The 17,723-nt window shown below is 38.6% G+C and overlaps 1 protein-coding gene across 1 annotated transcript; it reads left to right on the top strand.

Moving 5' to 3' along the window:
• Window positions 1–1,031: 1,031 nt before the first annotated feature.
• On the top strand, window positions 1,032–7,157 carry tap2a (transporter associated with antigen processing, subunit type a). Its single transcript, XM_080484951.1, has 11 exons — window positions 1,032–1,627; window positions 2,108–2,222; window positions 2,303–2,433; window positions 2,610–2,815; window positions 3,416–3,613; window positions 3,695–3,823; window positions 4,609–4,797; window positions 4,966–5,145; window positions 5,456–5,615; window positions 5,888–6,024; window positions 6,122–7,157. Exons 1-11 carry the CDS (start codon window positions 1,123–1,125, stop codon window positions 6,326–6,328), a joined length of 2,157 nt encoding a protein of 718 aa, XP_080341077.1. The 5' UTR covers window positions 1,032–1,122; the 3' UTR covers window positions 6,329–7,157.
• The last annotated feature ends 10,566 nt before the right edge of the window (window positions 7,158–17,723 follow it).

Here is a 17,723-nt window from a genome sequence, read left to right on the forward strand (position 1 = left end):
ATCCATCTTCAAGATATAAACTTATTAACTTGCAAGTGTCAAAGTTAAAATGTCTCAGTGTTTCCATGGTAACTCCAGTGTTCGCACCCATGTTCCTCTGAAATCTACTTTCTACATTTACCAGCACCAGGTAGCTTGCAAGACATTTGATTTATACTTAATGACACTGATGTTAATTTTGTTACATTTTGTACTCTGTTATAATTTAGTAAACCTTTTATCTTTAGTAACAAGGTCATCTTAGTCATCCTCCTCAACCTCTCAGTAAACAGACTGAAAAAACCCTCATGCAGTTTTCTGTGTAAGGAAACATGAAAACATGTTGAATTGTGCTTCTGCAAAAAATAATAGCATCCTTCAGGTCATTCAATTATTTAAACGTATAAAAGATGTTAAAAATGTGTTTACTTGTCATCAGCATGAAAGACATGGAAAAAAACAACAACTGCACAGTAAAGTCATACTATGGCCAAGTCATATTTACGCCAAAATTTATGTGAACTTTATAAGACATGAGCCTTTTGTTGAAATATTTACTTTCAGAAAGCATCCTGGCCATTTGTCAAAAAAAATAATTCTTCATGCTGAAAAGTACAAAACTTTTATCAAAGGAATTCAACTATTCAAACTATTGTACACAGGAAATAATCCATCATTTACATGAGTTTATGCTAATGATAGAAAGAAATGCATTCAAAACAAAGGATATTTTTAATCAAACCATGTACCTTGCTGTTGTATTCTATTGTATTTTTATGGCTGCTACAAGAGGAGGCTGTAACCACATCTCACTGCTGTTTCGCTTGCATCTCACAATGATAATATTTTTTTCCATCATTAATTCCACAATAACACATTGGAATACATGTTCTAAAACTGTTGTCATCGGTTCTACTAACTTATATGTGAGCTGTGATCAGATGGGATGATAATTTTATAAAAATTCACCCTTTCAGTAATAGAAACCCCCACTTGCGTGGCTTCAGTGCAGCTATGCAGCAGTATGTCCTGCAAATTTCAGGGAAACCCCTGGTGTTGCCAGAAAGCGAAACTGAAACCAATCGAAAACTCGGTCCTCGTCCTGACACACTGCAGGTCATACAAGGACAGGGTTGCTGAAAGATGGCAGGTAATATTGGGACGATATTTCAAAAAGTCTCGGCTTTAACTGCAGCAGTTTGCGTGGACTTGTTCCTCTTTTACGCATCAGGATCTGTGGTTACGCACAGCGCGTTTGGACATCTCTTGCGCTTCTGGACATCCGCGGCTCTGCGATGGTCAGCTCTTACCGTTGTCTCTCTGCTCACATTCGGTGGCATTAACCCGCTCCTACTTCGTTTTGTAACGGCGTACAGTCTGCTGCCCGCGGTGTTCGAGACCGGAACCACCGCACTGTACAATGAAGCGGGTGAATGTGGCGCAGCGGCCGATGTGCGCTGCTGGCTGATGTGCGCCGGAGCGTCTCTGGCTGCTGCGCTGTTCTGGGAGCTCACCTTCTCCAGCACCAAGGAGCCACAGGAGAATAAACAAGAAGCCAAAGTGTTGTTCATGAGAGTCCTTTACCTGTATAAACCCGATTACCTCCTGCTGCTGGGGGGCCTGCTGTTCCTGTCGCTGGCTGTCATCTGTAAGTATAAAATATGATGATGTGATCATTCTGAAGCCAATCCTGTATCCTTATGTTAAGTGCTGTTGAAAGATTTGCAAGAGCTACTGATTGCACTGCGCAAATAATGGATCCGTTATTTGCGTAATGATCCGTCAGCCGCGGTGATGCTGATTAAGTAGGACCAGAGAGGCAAATCATCAATAACAATATAAATATCCATTCCTATGCTGCTTTGTCAGACTTTGGGGAGATGGTAATATGATAAATACAACTAAATAAATGAATACATGAAAGAAAACAATAAAATAAAAGATGCCGGGGAGTTTTCTGAAAACACAAGATATCGTAATTTCATAAAGTAGAATAAAAATCCACCATATCATACTGAAAACAACTCAGCTACAACTAAATTGAATAGTGAAAGTACACAGTGAAATGTGATGCAATTAATGATAATGATGATTGTTTTCATTTGACTGGTTCTGTGTTTTATTTCAGGTGAAATGTTCATCCCCTTCTACACTGGAAGAGTCATTGACATCCTTCGCAGTAACTACCAGCCAAATGACTTCCTGTCTGCTCTGTTCTTCATGAGCCTGTACTCTCTGGGAAGGTATAGGCTTATGTTTACCCCTCACATTTGTCTGTGCCTCATGGATCATTTCTAACAGAGTTTTTTTCATGACCAATCAGTTCTGTGAGCGCAGGCTGCAGAGGGGGGGTGCTACTCTGTGCTATCGGCTCCTTCACCTGCAGAATTAAAGTGAAGCTGTTTCAGGCTTTGACAAAGCAGGAAATTGCATTCTTTGAGACCACAAAAACAGGTACGGCTTTTATAATACAATATTCAGCTATTTCATGGGAGCCCAGACACACGTGGAAAACATGAAACTCCACTTAGACAGGCCGTTTAACTTGACATGAACACAATGATGATCTTCCTGTTAATCATTGTGGTGTGAAAGAAAGTGCAAATAATTTGAATTTGTTGTCTGTGTAGGTGAAATCACATCCAGGTTGTCAAAAGACACAAATCTGATGGGAAGAACAGTTTGTCTTAATGTCAACGTGCTGCTGAGGACTCTCATCAAAACACTGGGCATGATCTCCCTCATGATGAATTTCTCATGGAAGCTCACGTTTCTTGTGTTGATGGAGACACCGATCACTGGTCTCATACAGAAGATCTACGACACACACTACCAGGTAAAAGCAGATTATTCATCCAACAACTGTCTCTTTCCTGCAGCTGAGGTTTGGTTGAGGTGGCGATGATTCCTGAAACTAGATGGAGATTTGGTCACCAGAGCAGGTCAGCACTCCATCATAGGGCAAACAAAGAGACACACACACACACACACACACACACACACACACTGACCTTCTGAGGTGAAAATGCCAACCACAAAAGTTTATCAAGAAATTATTCATTGGTACCTTCTCTTATGAACAATTCCTCATTTCTTTTCAGATTTGATTTTATATAATGACAACAAAATGCATTTTTTACTGATTCCCAATACTGTAAAAACAAAAACTGAAACTTTTTTGTACAGAGATGAGATATATACATTTAAAGCCATAGTTATGAAAAAAACATCTACTGTGGTTTAAATCCAAAATCCAAAAACAGTGCCATTGGGATGATAAGACATCTTGTGAGAAGATAAAACCATGATTTCATGTTGGATATAAGGATGTGTTGTTCTACGTGATGTTGGGAAAAAAAGTCAGAAAAATTTACTTTTTGGACAAAGTTTAATCATATGTCTTCGTGTATTTCCCTGTTTGCTATGCTCTCCTCAGAGCTTGTCCCGAGCAATGCAGGATTCAATGGCTCTGGCAAGTGAAACTGCAAATGAGGTGGTGTTTGGTATTCGTGTGGTTCGGAGCTTTAACACGGAAAAACATGAAGCCCGCCGCTATCACAGCCGCTTGTTGGACATACGCAGCCTCAGGATTCGCAGGGACACAATTAGAGCTCTTTACCTCCTCGTACGAAGGGTGAGTAGCCGTGGGACGATAAGGTGATTTTAGTTATCTAAGCTTATTTTACATTATTTATTTTGCTGTATGCGCCTCCAGTTGACAGGCTTGGGCATGCAGGTCCTCATGTTGTACTACGGCAGGCTTTTCATCCAGAGCGAACAGATGACCACTGGCAACCTGGTTTCCTTCATCCTCTACCAGTCAGAACTTGGAGACAACATCAGGGTATCTCACAACGTCAAGTTCACACTAACAATTTGTTTAAAATCTGTCGACAAAACACCATTCTGTACACTTTCTCTGACATATATTCTGCTACTTCTGTTACTTTCACAACAGTGCTATGCTGTGCTAAATTGATTTTTTAACCAGCTAAGGACTTGCTCGTAGACAATAAGAGTAAAATCACCAAGAGTTTCTGTGTCTTTTAACTTTGTGGTCTGGGTTCATACTGAGTAACAGATCTAGTCTCCTAAACAAGTGGCAAAAGTCTACGAGTGAGATTAATAATAAATTACTATGATCTGTTTAAATGATTAAAATATAACTAGTGAAAGATAAATTGTGTTTATATTTTAGGGTAATAAGAATGATTAAAAGATGAATAAGGATAAGAAATACATGTACAAAATGAATACGCCACCATTTGATATCGATTATATTTGTTTAAAAAGGTTTAGAGTTTAGTTGAGTTAAACATCCATCAAAACGTGCCTTTTAAAACGGCCTCTGTCCGTAATAAACATGGGAAGTCACAGAAAATCAACATATAATCAGGCCCCTATTGCTGTTTCTATTTGTGCGAGTGACTATGTTATGTACATTTGGATTGTAAATTTCATAATTTAAGGGAAAGTCTGTTTTAATTTGGCTTTTTAATAAATGACAACAAAAAAAATTATTTCAACATTTGATCTTTTAGCTTATTTTTTCTTTCTTTACTCTGATAATGTACATTTGTTTGCAAATGATCAGCTCATAAACTCGGCCCTGCGCTGTTGCCCTTCCAGACACTCACTTACATCTTTGGGGACATGCTGAACTCAGTTGGAGCTGCTGGGAAAGTCTTTGAGTACATTGACCGAAAACCTAAAGTCAGCACGGAGGGAAAACTCAAACCTGAGGAGCTGAGGGGACACGTCAGCTTTCGTGATCTCAACTTCGCCTATCCTTCAAATCCCCAAAACACAGTGCTGCAGGTGAGACTCAGTTGGGTTTTTATGTAAAATGAATGAGCATAGAAAGAAAAATGGGGAAAATAATTGATTGACTTACAGTATTTTTCAGTCTTAATAAGTCTTAATTTCATTTTATGCTTAAGCTGCATTTTAAGAAACTGTGTATCCACTCGTCGTAATATTTTTCAGAATTTTTGCTTGGAGCTGAAGCCAGGTCATATGACGGCGCTGGTAGGTCCGTCTGGAGAAGGAAAAAGCACTTGTGTGAGTTTGCTGGAGAGGTTATACGAGCCGCTGGATGGGAATGGAGAAATCCTACTGGACAGCAAACCACTGAAAGACTATGACCACCATTACTTCCATAAAAAGGTGATGACTCACACACTTTATGTTGACAGCTTATGTGCTCTGCCTGCGGGTGAATCCGGTGTTGTTTGTTGATTTACATCATAGCCAAAGATTTGTATTAAAGGAAATCTACAGTGAAACAAGTCGAAAATGTAATGCATTCATCTAGTATAGCATTTTCTTTATATTTCCTCACATCTGAATGCAGTGGTGTTGTTTTATTTTCTTACCTTTAGTCACTCATACTTATATCACATTTTCCTGTGTGTTTCCTAACACATATATAAGGAGCTGTAGAGGACGTTTTGTTTATGTGAATATGTGTTGTCAGATTGCAGTGGTGAGCCAGGAGCCGGTGCTTTTCTCGGGCTCTATCAGAGATAACATTGCCTACGGGCTGACTGGCTGCTCATTGGATCAGGTCCAGGAAGCAGCACGCAAAGCCAACGCCCACGACTTCGTCACGCAGCTGGAGAAAGGATATGACACGCGTATGAACTTCTCTCCATGTTGTTTTATCGACATTATTTATTATTAATTCTGACAGAAAGACCCAGTTTATATGTTTGCATACTTCATAATGAAATATATATCGTGAGACTATTGGTATTGTCAGTTTATGCATTACAATAATAATAGGATAATAGATCCAATACTGTGAAAGGTTCTTTACAATCATATATTTCTGTAATTTGTAGTTGTTGTTTTTTTGCCTTAAACCTTTATGTTTGAAAAATGTTTTGTTATTCTTTCCATTTCTCAGAGGTGGGTGAAGGTGGCGGCCGCTTATCCAAAAGTGAGCGGCAGCAGATCGCCATTGCTCGAGCTCTGGTCAGACAGCCGCAGGTCCTCATTCTGGATGAAATAACCAGTGCTCTGGACACTGACAGCGAACTCAAAGTATGCTCCAAGAGTTTTTACTCTGTTTGAAACATTCTCATTGGCATCAGAACAAACATGTTGTTGGTTAACTCATTTATTTAATGTTTCTGTACAGGTGCAGCAGGCTCTGGCCACTTGTCCCAACCAGACTCTTCTGGTGATCGCGCACCAGCTGAAGACCATTGAGAAGGCTGATCAGATTGTGGTGATTAGAGGCGGCAAAATTCAGGAGAAAGGCACTCACCGTGAGCTGATGGACATGAGGGGAAGCTACTACAAACTCAGAGATGAGCTCTTTACTCAGGACAACTCGTCACAGTAACAAACTACAGACTCTTTTCTGAGTTCATGACATATCGTCACATACCGAGAGGAACCAGTTATGTTTTCAGAAACTTGTTTGTTGTTCTGAGGACCTTGGAGATTGTTATCCTTTCAGTACGTGTTCATAAACAAGGACACTTCAACATTCTTATAACTTGGATTTTCTTCTCCAGAGTTGGTATTTAAACCTTTCCTGTCACAAAGTGAAAATGTGCTGAGGCGTGATTCAACAACACAGTATTTGTTGGAACATGCAGCTTGTGCGTTCTACGTCCTCCTGCAAAGACAAGATGTCTCCATGGTGATTATTCTCATTATCTGCATGATGTTTCAGTGTAAATTCAGAATCAGAGAATACACTAAAGTCTGCAAAACATTCACAAGGTGGAACACGTAACCTTCACTAAGCACATGAATGCAGCCAGTTAAAGTACAGCAGTGATCAACGATATGTGAAAACGTCGTTAAGTTTTAATATGACAAGATATAAGGGCACTTTAGACTCACAAATTAACCTCAAATATATGTTTTTGGACTGTGAGTACCTGGAGGAATACCCAGGCAGAACATGCAAATTCTGCACAACAAGCCTCGTCCCATCTTGTTAACCAAGTTGCACTTAATTGGTATTTCTCATAGGATACAAAAGCCTGTGTGTTTTCTATGTATGATATTTCATGTTTTCTGTCCTGGTGTTTGATAAAGACATTAATGTTTGACACATGGATTAAGTCTTAAAGCTTTATTTTTTTTTCTATTGAGAACAAAATGACATTTAATGGAGATTATCTCACAAATAAAAGATTAATAAACTGCATTTGTCTCAGTGTTTGTGTGTGTGTGTGTGTGTGTGTGTGTGTGTGTGTGCCATGTTGTGGTATTTGTCTTGTGAGGGTCAGGTGACCTGTCCAGAGAATAATCCTATAATGAGCTAATCTAACTTAGAAAATGCAGTGTTAAAGACAAATGGACCTGTGGGATAAAGATATGGAAAATGTTTATTTACATAAACAACAATGTGAAATAAATCATCCTGATTTGAGTGAGGAATGAATAAACTTGATAATACTCTGAATCATTATGTTCTACTGACATAAGTGCACATATGATTCAGGGTTGATTTAAACTTTATGATGAATCTAAATATCAGTGTCTGCTGGTTTTATGTCTGGTGTGCATGGATAATAGATGAGAGAATTAAAAAAAAATAATTAAATGAACTCCGTGGAACCCTCATCAACATGCTGGTTATAGAGGTTATTGTTGAAGCTGTACTGGAAAGTCCCTACCTGTCAACTTTATTCTGCTCTTTTTGCCAGTGTGTCTTTTTGGAAAGTCGCCCAGTCATATGTGTCATAAATACCAAAGTTACGCAGTGTGATTTCGGAACATCAAACCGCTCCGTTGACAATGATCAGGCTGACTTCACACAACATAGCAACCGCCATTTTGTCGAGTTGCCTGTGAATCCACGAAATGGCGCCTGAGGTCAGACAGGTTCTGCATTTCTTCCTCCTCGTTTAAATGAGCGCAGTAGATTTAAAACTTGCTAAGACCTTGCTAAGGTTCATTTCAGTTTTTGAGGGAACTGTAAAAAAAATTTAAAAAGCATGTTTTGAGCCAAGTTTGTGCAAGATCACATGTTTAATTTTTTGTTTTTAAATTGCTTTCATATACACTGAGAGTCATATGCATTTAGTCATGTTGCTTCACGTGTACATCCACAACAAGGTCTCAGTGCCCATTCCTTGACCTTAACATTGGCTGAATTATGAGCCCGTTTTCTTATATTATCTGAACAATTTCCTTATATTTTCTGATAATATCGCAAAGCCAGATAATAAAGCTGTTGGCTTTTTTTTTTTTTAAAGTGCATGTAGCTACAACAACTGGAAATGGTTTGTATTGTAATATACGACAGAAAAACAAAAATCCTACAGTGACATGTTTTCCTCTTGCATAATCTTACAGATCAATCTTAATTAACATATTCATACACCATGCCTATAAAGGCTGTGTTGTTGTCTATAAAGGTGAAACTTGGACTTCTACAAGTGAACCAGTTTTAAAGCTCTCTGGCACCCCCGCTGGTGGGAGTCAGGGAGTGCCCTTTCCCATTATGATTATGTCCTTTTGATTCAATAAAATATCCCGATAAAAGGAAAGGAGTGGAGAATTTAATTATTTATGAATTATTGAATTACATGAAGAATTCATTCGGAAGTGCAGCCATTAAAAACAAATGTGTGGGACTTTGCGTTATGAGCTGATTGAGGGCTCACCGTCCGTCCCTTGAAAACACCTGCTATAGACAAACAAATAACATTTATTGTGGACCAGCAGAAATGAATGTCTTTGTTGGTGAAAGCTGACACATCGATTAATCTTTAAACTTGGCTGTTTTCCCAACGCCTCTCGGCGATGAGGGCCAGACACACCCAGTGTCCACCATTTCAGGCTGCCACTTCCCGACACAAACCCAATCAACAAAATGGCAGACACCTTGCAGAAGTTATAACATTAAACATTAGTAAATATAAATAATCACGCTCTATCCACACTGTGTTACTCTTGTATGTTCTGGATCGTCATTGTGCGCCAACTTGTCAGAATACGCATTATGTCAACGTTTCTTTTGTTTGCGCTAAACCAGTTTTGCACCATAGGACTTTACCATGCCACCACGCTGGAAAGTCCCTTCTCTTCTTTCTTTCACTTTCTTTCTTGAATTTGTTGTTCGCTCGCTGCCAAACTCAACCACGGCACGGGCCCGCCCTAGGTCATGAGACTGATTCTTTTCATTCTCTTCTTTTTTGACATAACAAACACATTCTTTGCTGAGAAACGTACATCTGAGGAGAAGTCAGTTTTACTGAATTCAATCTGTGAAATCATCAAGAAAAATTCAAGTTAGTATCTTTACACAAATATAATAATAAATAAATAAGAATAATAATTTAACCAGTGTTTATTTCAGAAACTGTGCCAGTGTTCTATCTGATATGGTGAAAGATCTACAACATGGCTCTTCATATAACAAGGAAATACACATTATAGATTTGGATTTTCTAATCCTTTTTTTTAACACTCACAGGAATGTTCACTGACTTGTTTGTGTTGTTTTTGTTCATGTATCCAACATGAAAAAGTTGAGAGGGGATTTTACATACTCCAAAAGGGATTTTGGAGTATGTAAAGATGAACCACGTCTCGTGAACACTGATACTGATTATGCTTTCTCTCCCTCCAAGTAGCTCATACTTTTTTAATGCCACACTCACCTAATGTTTTTAGCATTATAATTGTGAACAGTTGTTGGGAGGCATAGCAAAATATATAACTTTCTACATGCTGGTAAGGCGGTTTTAATTTTTAATATGTGGTTATGTAGTGTTTACGTGCCAGCATTGGTTGAAATCAAAGACATTTTTTATCATTTTAATTAATCATTACATTTTGTTCCGACAAGAGACACATAATAACTTGCATATTTTTCATGCTGATGCTTCTCTGAAGCTCTCTGTCGACCCCCGGGGTGACCAGACCCACATTTTGAACACCACAGCTTTATGTCACTGCCTTCTCCTCAGACAACCCTCTGTTTTATACATCCAATCAACTCCCTTCTGAAAACATGCCTGACAGAATTAAGTCAGGTGTACAACCAAACCAAAGTATTATCTTCTTAAATTGTTATTGGACTGGATTTTCAGCCAGTAAAACGCTTCATGCAGGAGGACTGTCAGATCCTGCTGATTCATCTCCAGGACAGAACAATTGCTTGACAAATGAGTTTCACTGCAACCTGATACCTGCGCTGCCTCTCCTCAATAAATCCGCAGAATGATAAAGGATGACACCATTACAGCATTATTTTAACACTTATTAGTCTCGTTTTGTTTCGTGTGTTTGAAATTTGAGTTTGTTGAGAAAAGAGAAGAGAAGAGGAGACAGATAGAACAATACTGGAACATGCAATTATTTAAACAATTTGCATAAATGTTTTTATTTGTAAAATTAACTGACTCTCTCCACTGTTCAGGATTTTATATTGCTGTAGTGGAAGTTAAAAGCCCACTAACCTTTGTAAAAGCTCAGGGTGAATAAAGATGTTTACATCGTTCCTCTGCCTCCCCCTGACCACCAGATATTTCCTGATGCTTTGCAGCCCCTGGCGAGATACTGTCCATGATTATAAACTCATATTATTGCCTCCTGCCTAAGCATTCTGCTAATATTTATTCCCAAGACACTCTTCTGACTGTGAAAACAGGCAGAACATAACTAGATCAGACATGCGACATCATAAAAATATCTTTTTTATAATGTTGGTGTATTTTATTCAATTTTTTGTTACATGACGCAGTTATGAACACAGAATGTCGGATCCTGCTGAGTCACCTTCAGGAGATAAAGACTTGCTGGGCAGATTAGCTTCACTGCAACATGATATTTTTGTCGTGTGGTTTTCTCAAATCAAAAGTAAAAAAAGAACTGACCCGGTAAGGCGTCCTACAGTAATGTTTGTTGCTTTATTTTTCACAACTCATTGAGTTTTGCTGAGTGTGTTTGGAACATGAATTCATGTCGAAGAGAAGAGAAGATGAATCAATGATTTGCCTCCAGCAAAACTGGCTGACTTTGTTCACTGCCTGGGATTTTGTTATGTTTGATTATTGGCAGGTAAATCCCCACAACCTTTTGTGAATCCCCTAACTTCCCCTGGGGAGAAGAACAATTGCAACACTTAATCGGCATTGGCCGGTTTGCTCACAGATGATATGAGCTCTTATAACCTGGTGGCGAAAACAAATACTGTCCAATACAACTACAGGCACGTCACGATTGCCTCAGGAAAGTCCCCTCTGGTTAACAACACCGATAATAAAGCACTGATCTGACGACTAGTTTGGAGAGAAAAAATATCTCAACAGAAACTGAACCCCTGCCAGCTGATAAACACTTTGACCTTGACCTGTGACCAAACCCTAAAGCAGAGTAACATCACCACTTTTAGGCGTGATAGGCTTCTTACTACCGGTCATGTGATTTACTGGAAATGGCAGAGCCTGGTGGAAAGGTAAAATCCAGAAACCCTCAATGCAGAGCACATCACTGCACTTGACTGACATCTGGTGAGGAAAACACGCACACAATAAAAAACAAAAACAGGATCGGCAAAGCAGAAGACTAAATCCCGGATGAACTTGAAGCTCCAGCTGTAAATGGCAGACCAGGAGGAAACCACGGATAGGTGACAGCAGTTTGGTGACCACAACCTTTAAAGCTACATGCCCACATAAATGCAAGAAATCTTCAATGCTCAGAGATAACAAATATCACCCTATCAAGCATTTTCTTAATTATGTGGATATACAGTATGTACAGACCTGGGATCTGCAGTCCAAAATTTACTAAAAAGCTCAAAGTTAAAACTACAGAAACAGCCTCAATTGTTAAAATGTCAATCACTGTACTAATATCTAAAACCGCTAAACTGTTAAAACAGTTGATATTGCTGTATCCAATAAAATGTCAATAAAATGTATTTAATGTAGGGTTAAGATCATCCTGATCCATTTTGTATTCATGCTGCTATAGGTATATAGAGTATAGACCCCTGTTAGATGAGACAGAACTGTAAAAATGCCACATGTAAAGCAAAATATATAGATGCTTCGTGGAAAAATTATTCTTGCATGATGAAGTTTCATACAGGGGACCCTCCTTTACTTCCACAATATCCACTGTAGTGTAAATATCAGAGATAACTGTGAGCCCGGGGTTTGACCTCATTTACTAAAAACAGACTGGTGGCGTTTACACGTCAAACAGCACTGCGAGTGCCTATCCTGGGTAACTTCACCATCAGGCCATGAAACCATGTGATTTCCTGGAAATACACTCCGCCTGGTGAATCAGCATGTATAAAACTGGCAGCCTATCAACTGAGAAAACAACTGAACGACAGACATCGACTGCCCTCAAGTGGTTAAAAGCTATTAATAAAATGTATTTATTGCCAAGTGGTGAATTTTGGAGATGGTGGAATCAAATATAACTCGAGTGACGTATAACGGTTGCTTGGCTAAAAGAAATAGACGACAGGGGACGAAACAGATAGAAGCAATTTTAGATTCTTGTACAAAATGATGTTTTCTATAAAACTGCCAAAGTCCACCCATCTGCCATTCCTTTTTATCCCATGGAGGAGCGCTGGTGTAGGGTGAAGGCAGAGTGCAGCTTGTACTGGTCACCAGTCCGTCCCAGGACGAACACTGAAACACTGACAGTCACACTAACGTCGAACCTTGTGTGCAACATGATCAGCAATTTATCTCAAATGATTGTTTTTGGACTGTGGTTGGAGTAACAAGAGAAAACCCATGTGCGCACAGGGAGGTCATGCAAACTCTACACAGGAAGGCCTCAGAGCCGAGCCTGGAACTGAAATATTCTTGCTCTGAGGTAAGAGTCTATTAAACTTTATTTCTGTGGCACTTTTCGCACGAGACAGATTGTGGCAGACAAGTCTTCATATTTAAAAATAAATCATATTAAGGCCACTATGTCTTTCTCAACTCGCAATTTATTAATATCCAACATCATAACATCACTGTTGTGCTTTACTATTATTGATAATAAACTGCACACATTGCACTGTACTCGTTGGTGTTGTGATTAGTAATTGCCGCTAGAGGGAGACATAAGACAATATATTGCTAATCCAAGTGACGTTACAGGTCGAGGCCCTTCAAAAGTCAACGACTGTCTTTACTGTCCTAATATAGCTAGATATTTCCATTTCCTCCTTCTGTATGCTATCAAGGCAGTTTGTCACAACTCAGGCTGAAATATCTGTCGTAGCAACACCCATAAAAAAGCAGACGCGAATCCAATGCAAGGTTTCAGACAGTTGTCTTTTTTGTTTGTATTTCACAGTTTGACATTATTGATCTGACACTATGTGAATTATATTATAAAATATACAAAAAGTGTAATTCCAACAAAAATCCCATGGTATTTCACTTTTGTGTCACCGCATTTATTTTTTAATTGACATCCAGTTTTATATTTACCACCCTGTGTAAACTACTATTTCAGTAATAATGTAATCACTTATTTTCCAAATACTTTTTCTTAAATATGACAAGTCGACCTCAGTGTATGGTTGAAAAAGAACAAAAAAATAACCTGTGCAAAGTGCATATCTTTAAATATGGAATCACAATTTGTGTTGTTTTTCCACACGTTTAAAAGAATACTTTAATAATCTGCTCAACTGACTCTGAGAAATAGAGAGTTTTCCAATGCAGTTTGGCGAAACAGATTAAAGTCTCTTGTGTTTTTATTTTTGCCACAAATTCTACTAATCCTACACAAACAGCACCTATCTCATTGTTTCTCACCGCCATCCAATTGCGTATTTTGAATAATTCAAGACATGTAAAGAAAATATCAGGATAAGATTTTTTAAAAAGGCATGTGATCCAATGACATGACTCAGTTTAACTGGTTTAAGTAGGCAGATTCAAAGTCATCCTGAAATGCTAATGTAAAAAACTACAAGTATATGCTTTTATACTATATAACTGAGAATACACGATGCACTGTGAACAGTAATATACAATTTTTTTTTTTTACCTTGACTGGACGGGACGTCAATGTTTAAACATGAAAGTTTGATCCAACCTAAAGAAATGAAATTACACAGAAGTCAATTGTCCGTCTTCTACACTGTTTTATCAGACAAAGGGGACAGCTGACACCATGATTGGCAATGATGAGCACTGGTCACCAGTCCACCACAGTTGCAGATAATAAAACCTGTTGAAGTCACCAATTATCTTTGAAATAGATATTTTCAGACTACGAAAGAAGAAACTGGAGTACCCAGAGAAAGCCCACATAGGGGAAAAGGTCAAACACTGCACACATATGACCGAATTATTATAGAAATAACAAAAACTTAATCTCTTAGAATGTGCAACAAGCAAATCTTTATCGTTCAGCATGTTCTCTTTTATCCTTTCAACTGAAAACATCAATCATCCATCAGAAACATGAGAAAACTTGTACTTCAATTATTAATAGCCGTTACTTCAATCATCAGTGGGAGTGAAGAACCTGTCCTGATGCTTGTGTGCATTCTTTGTTCTTTGTCTTGTATGAAAGAATAACAGTTGGAGAGAGTGAAAGCACAATGAAATGACAAGATGAACACAATGGCCTTTCCGCCTGGTTTCTGCTTAATAACAAGTCAAACTCTACCGTCAGTCTTCAACTTGTTTGAGCCTGCTAGTGAACATCAGCACTGTGGCTGCACCACTCGAATAAATCTAAGAAGGCTCAAAGACATATGCTGTAAAAGAGATTACTCATATAGGATTAGGAAGCGTGTTAATCTTAATCTCACTTCTTGTTAGTGATCATCTTGGTTGGTTTTATCTGTGCCAGCGGTCGGCTCTTCCTTTCGTGGCTGATTTGTGAGATACTGTTTAGGTTATGTACAATCCAGACTGGACGTCCAACAGTTACATTCATAACACCATTTGTTCTCATTCTCTCCAGCAAGTCAAACTTCTGAAGGAAAAAACACTGATTTAATTCACATTCAAGCAATCTAACCCCTCCTCTCGGATCCTTTTGAAATGTCGATGCTCAGGTTCATTCATTTACAAGTCAGCTTGTTCGTCTTCATGTTGTCTTCTTTTAAAACTGATCCCTGGTTGTGTCTTGTCCTAAACTTTTATTTTCAAGGGACAACGGTCAATCACGGACTTTATTTCGGATGTAGAAGCAAATTGGGCTCAATTGACTCAGTGTTGTTTATTTTATTGTCCCCAACATGCACATTGAATGACCCTGTTGCATTTCAAACCATCTATTTATACGCATTGTTCTTTAGTTGTAAAAACAAAAAGTGAAAACGCTAAGAAAAAGATTTAAATAATGGATCCCTGCCCTTGTTGAAGGAAAGCACAACAGTTTCAAGGTGTGTGCAGGAAAAAAAATAAAAATTTCCCCTTGTAACGACCCTTTTGGGGTCACTACTTGTCAACTGCTGATTACAGCATGAAAGTAACCATGTCATGCAGCAGTGCTTGTTTTTCTAACAGAATACCCGATTGATCATTTCCACACAAAGACCAGTATGAGAGAGGTGAAAATCCAGTTGTTGTTTTTTTGTGAACACCTTCACACCTCAATCAATCAGACCTCATCTCTGTGGACTTTTCGGGCAAACAAGACAATTCAAAACAAAGTGTTTTACGTGATGAAAAACTCTTGAAAAAGTTAACCGGAGAAGTAGTGAATCGTTTTGTGCTCTTTTCTTTTCTGTTTGGAGAAAACTCTCCTCTCAGGGCGAGGACCAGTTTGTGTTTGTGACACTGAGAAAGGAGTCTGCATGTTCTCCCTATATGAGTGTCTGTGGTTAATTATTGACTTGAAATTGCAGTGTGATTGTCTTTCTCAGTGTGTTTGCCCTGTGGTGACCTCCAGGGTGCGCCCTGCCTCGGCCCTGAGAAGATAAATACCACAACATAGCAGACACGGGCACACACACACACACACACGCACACACGCACACACGCACACACGCACACACGCACACACACCAAACAAAACCATAAGCATTACTATGACTATGATAGGTTAAAACTGAATCAACATACCAATAAGTAGTTTGATTAACAGATAAGTGATGTCAGTTTGAAGCTAAAACGGTCGTCCTGTTTTCAAAAAGATTACGTGACATTTCAGGGACGATTGATTTGGTATGTTGATTCAATTTATCGGCTTTCTTTGTCTGTTGGTAACACCGACCAAAGTTTTGCCTTGTAACAAGGAATTCTAAAGTGTTTGTCTGGAGCGTTCGGCTCCTCGGTCAGTCACGACACATTTTGTTTACTCTGCAACATTTTCAGGGGTAGTCTCAAAAAACAGAGCAACACAACGGCAAACAAACGTGCAATGTTGATTTGAGCAGGCGTGTTTGATGAAGTGTGACTGTTGGGTCAGACCCTCGGTATTAAGAAGTGAACAACAAGTGATTGTCTGTCGACACATGAATTGGAAGTTTACTAACAAAAGTATTGATTGTTAATGGAAAACATGCCTGTTGATTTAGGTTGGTTTTGTAGAACGACTGAAGCTATCAGGGGACAATGTTGTGTAAAGCGGCTTCTGATTAAATCATTTTGTGCAAGTGATTATGAATCTAATTTGATGACCAATATAGTGTCACATAACTAAGAAATCACGAGGACATTTTAAGCTTCCTCTAGTGTGAATACTGAACACAACTCAAACTAATGTCTCAACTTTCAACAACTTGATGTGAGTCTGTTTCTTCCACCACCAAAATAAAACTTTAATTCTTGTGTTGCTTGACAGCCATAACCCCTAGACCTGTTTTTATATCCAATCGATGTAAGGGCTATATTTACAAAAATGACAAAGTAAATAAATCAAATCAAGACCAGTTGCTTACGTTTCAATGTGCATTTGAACAGTTATTGACATGGGTGTTGACATAAATTCTATTCACAACTTGCATTAAACATCCATCTTCTTAGGGTCACAGTAACACAACATCACTTTTCTATTGTATGGCGTTCTTCTGTTTGTGAGTAGTGGCTGTGCAAAATTGGTAGATTGCAGTTTGTTGTAACTGAAAAACTTGTAGTGCCGTGAAACCATTAATTTAGTCTGTTTATAATTCCCTGACGTATGTAAACAGAATAAACCTTTGCCTCACTGTTCATGCCGAATAGTTTAAACAGAGTAAATTTAAAACTTATGGGTTGAGAGGTAAATAGCTTTCCTTTTAACCATTTGTGGACCAAATTTGATCACGTGACAGGATCATGCAGCCTGGAAAGAAAAGACTGAGGGGAAAGTTTGTGTGTGTGTGTGTGTGTGTGTGTGTGTGTGTGTGTGTGTGTGTGTGTGTGTGTGTGTGTGTGTGTGTGTGTGTGTGTGAGAGAGAGAGAGCTCTGCTGATGACTCAGAAGAGGCTGATTCTGATGTAATCCTACAACCAACCTCTCTTTCTAGTATCGTCTACAGCTCGATGTTAAACTCATTGTTAAGACATTCTTTCTTGTAATTCTGTGTCAAATGTGGACATTTATTCTCACTTCTCATCCACAATTATCCTCACAAAAGTCTCAAGGGAATATAAAGGTTGCACACAATGGTATGTCAGGTTTAACTGTGAAGGCCAGAATGAAAATTAATAATCAAAAATCTAAATGTGTTCATTAAAAGCAGAGTTGGGAAATTCAGATGTACTCAATCACTTCATTCCAAATCATATTTCTTAATGTCGGCTACATCACTCCTTCTATGTCTTTTTTTCTGCTTTCAGTTTTAAACATTCACAATTT

Source organism: Lipophrys pholis (genome assembly GCF_963383615.2).
Source record: "Lipophrys pholis genome assembly, chromosome: 17".
NCBI classification, from domain to species: Eukaryota; Metazoa; Chordata; class Actinopteri; order Blenniiformes; family Blenniidae; genus Lipophrys; species Lipophrys pholis.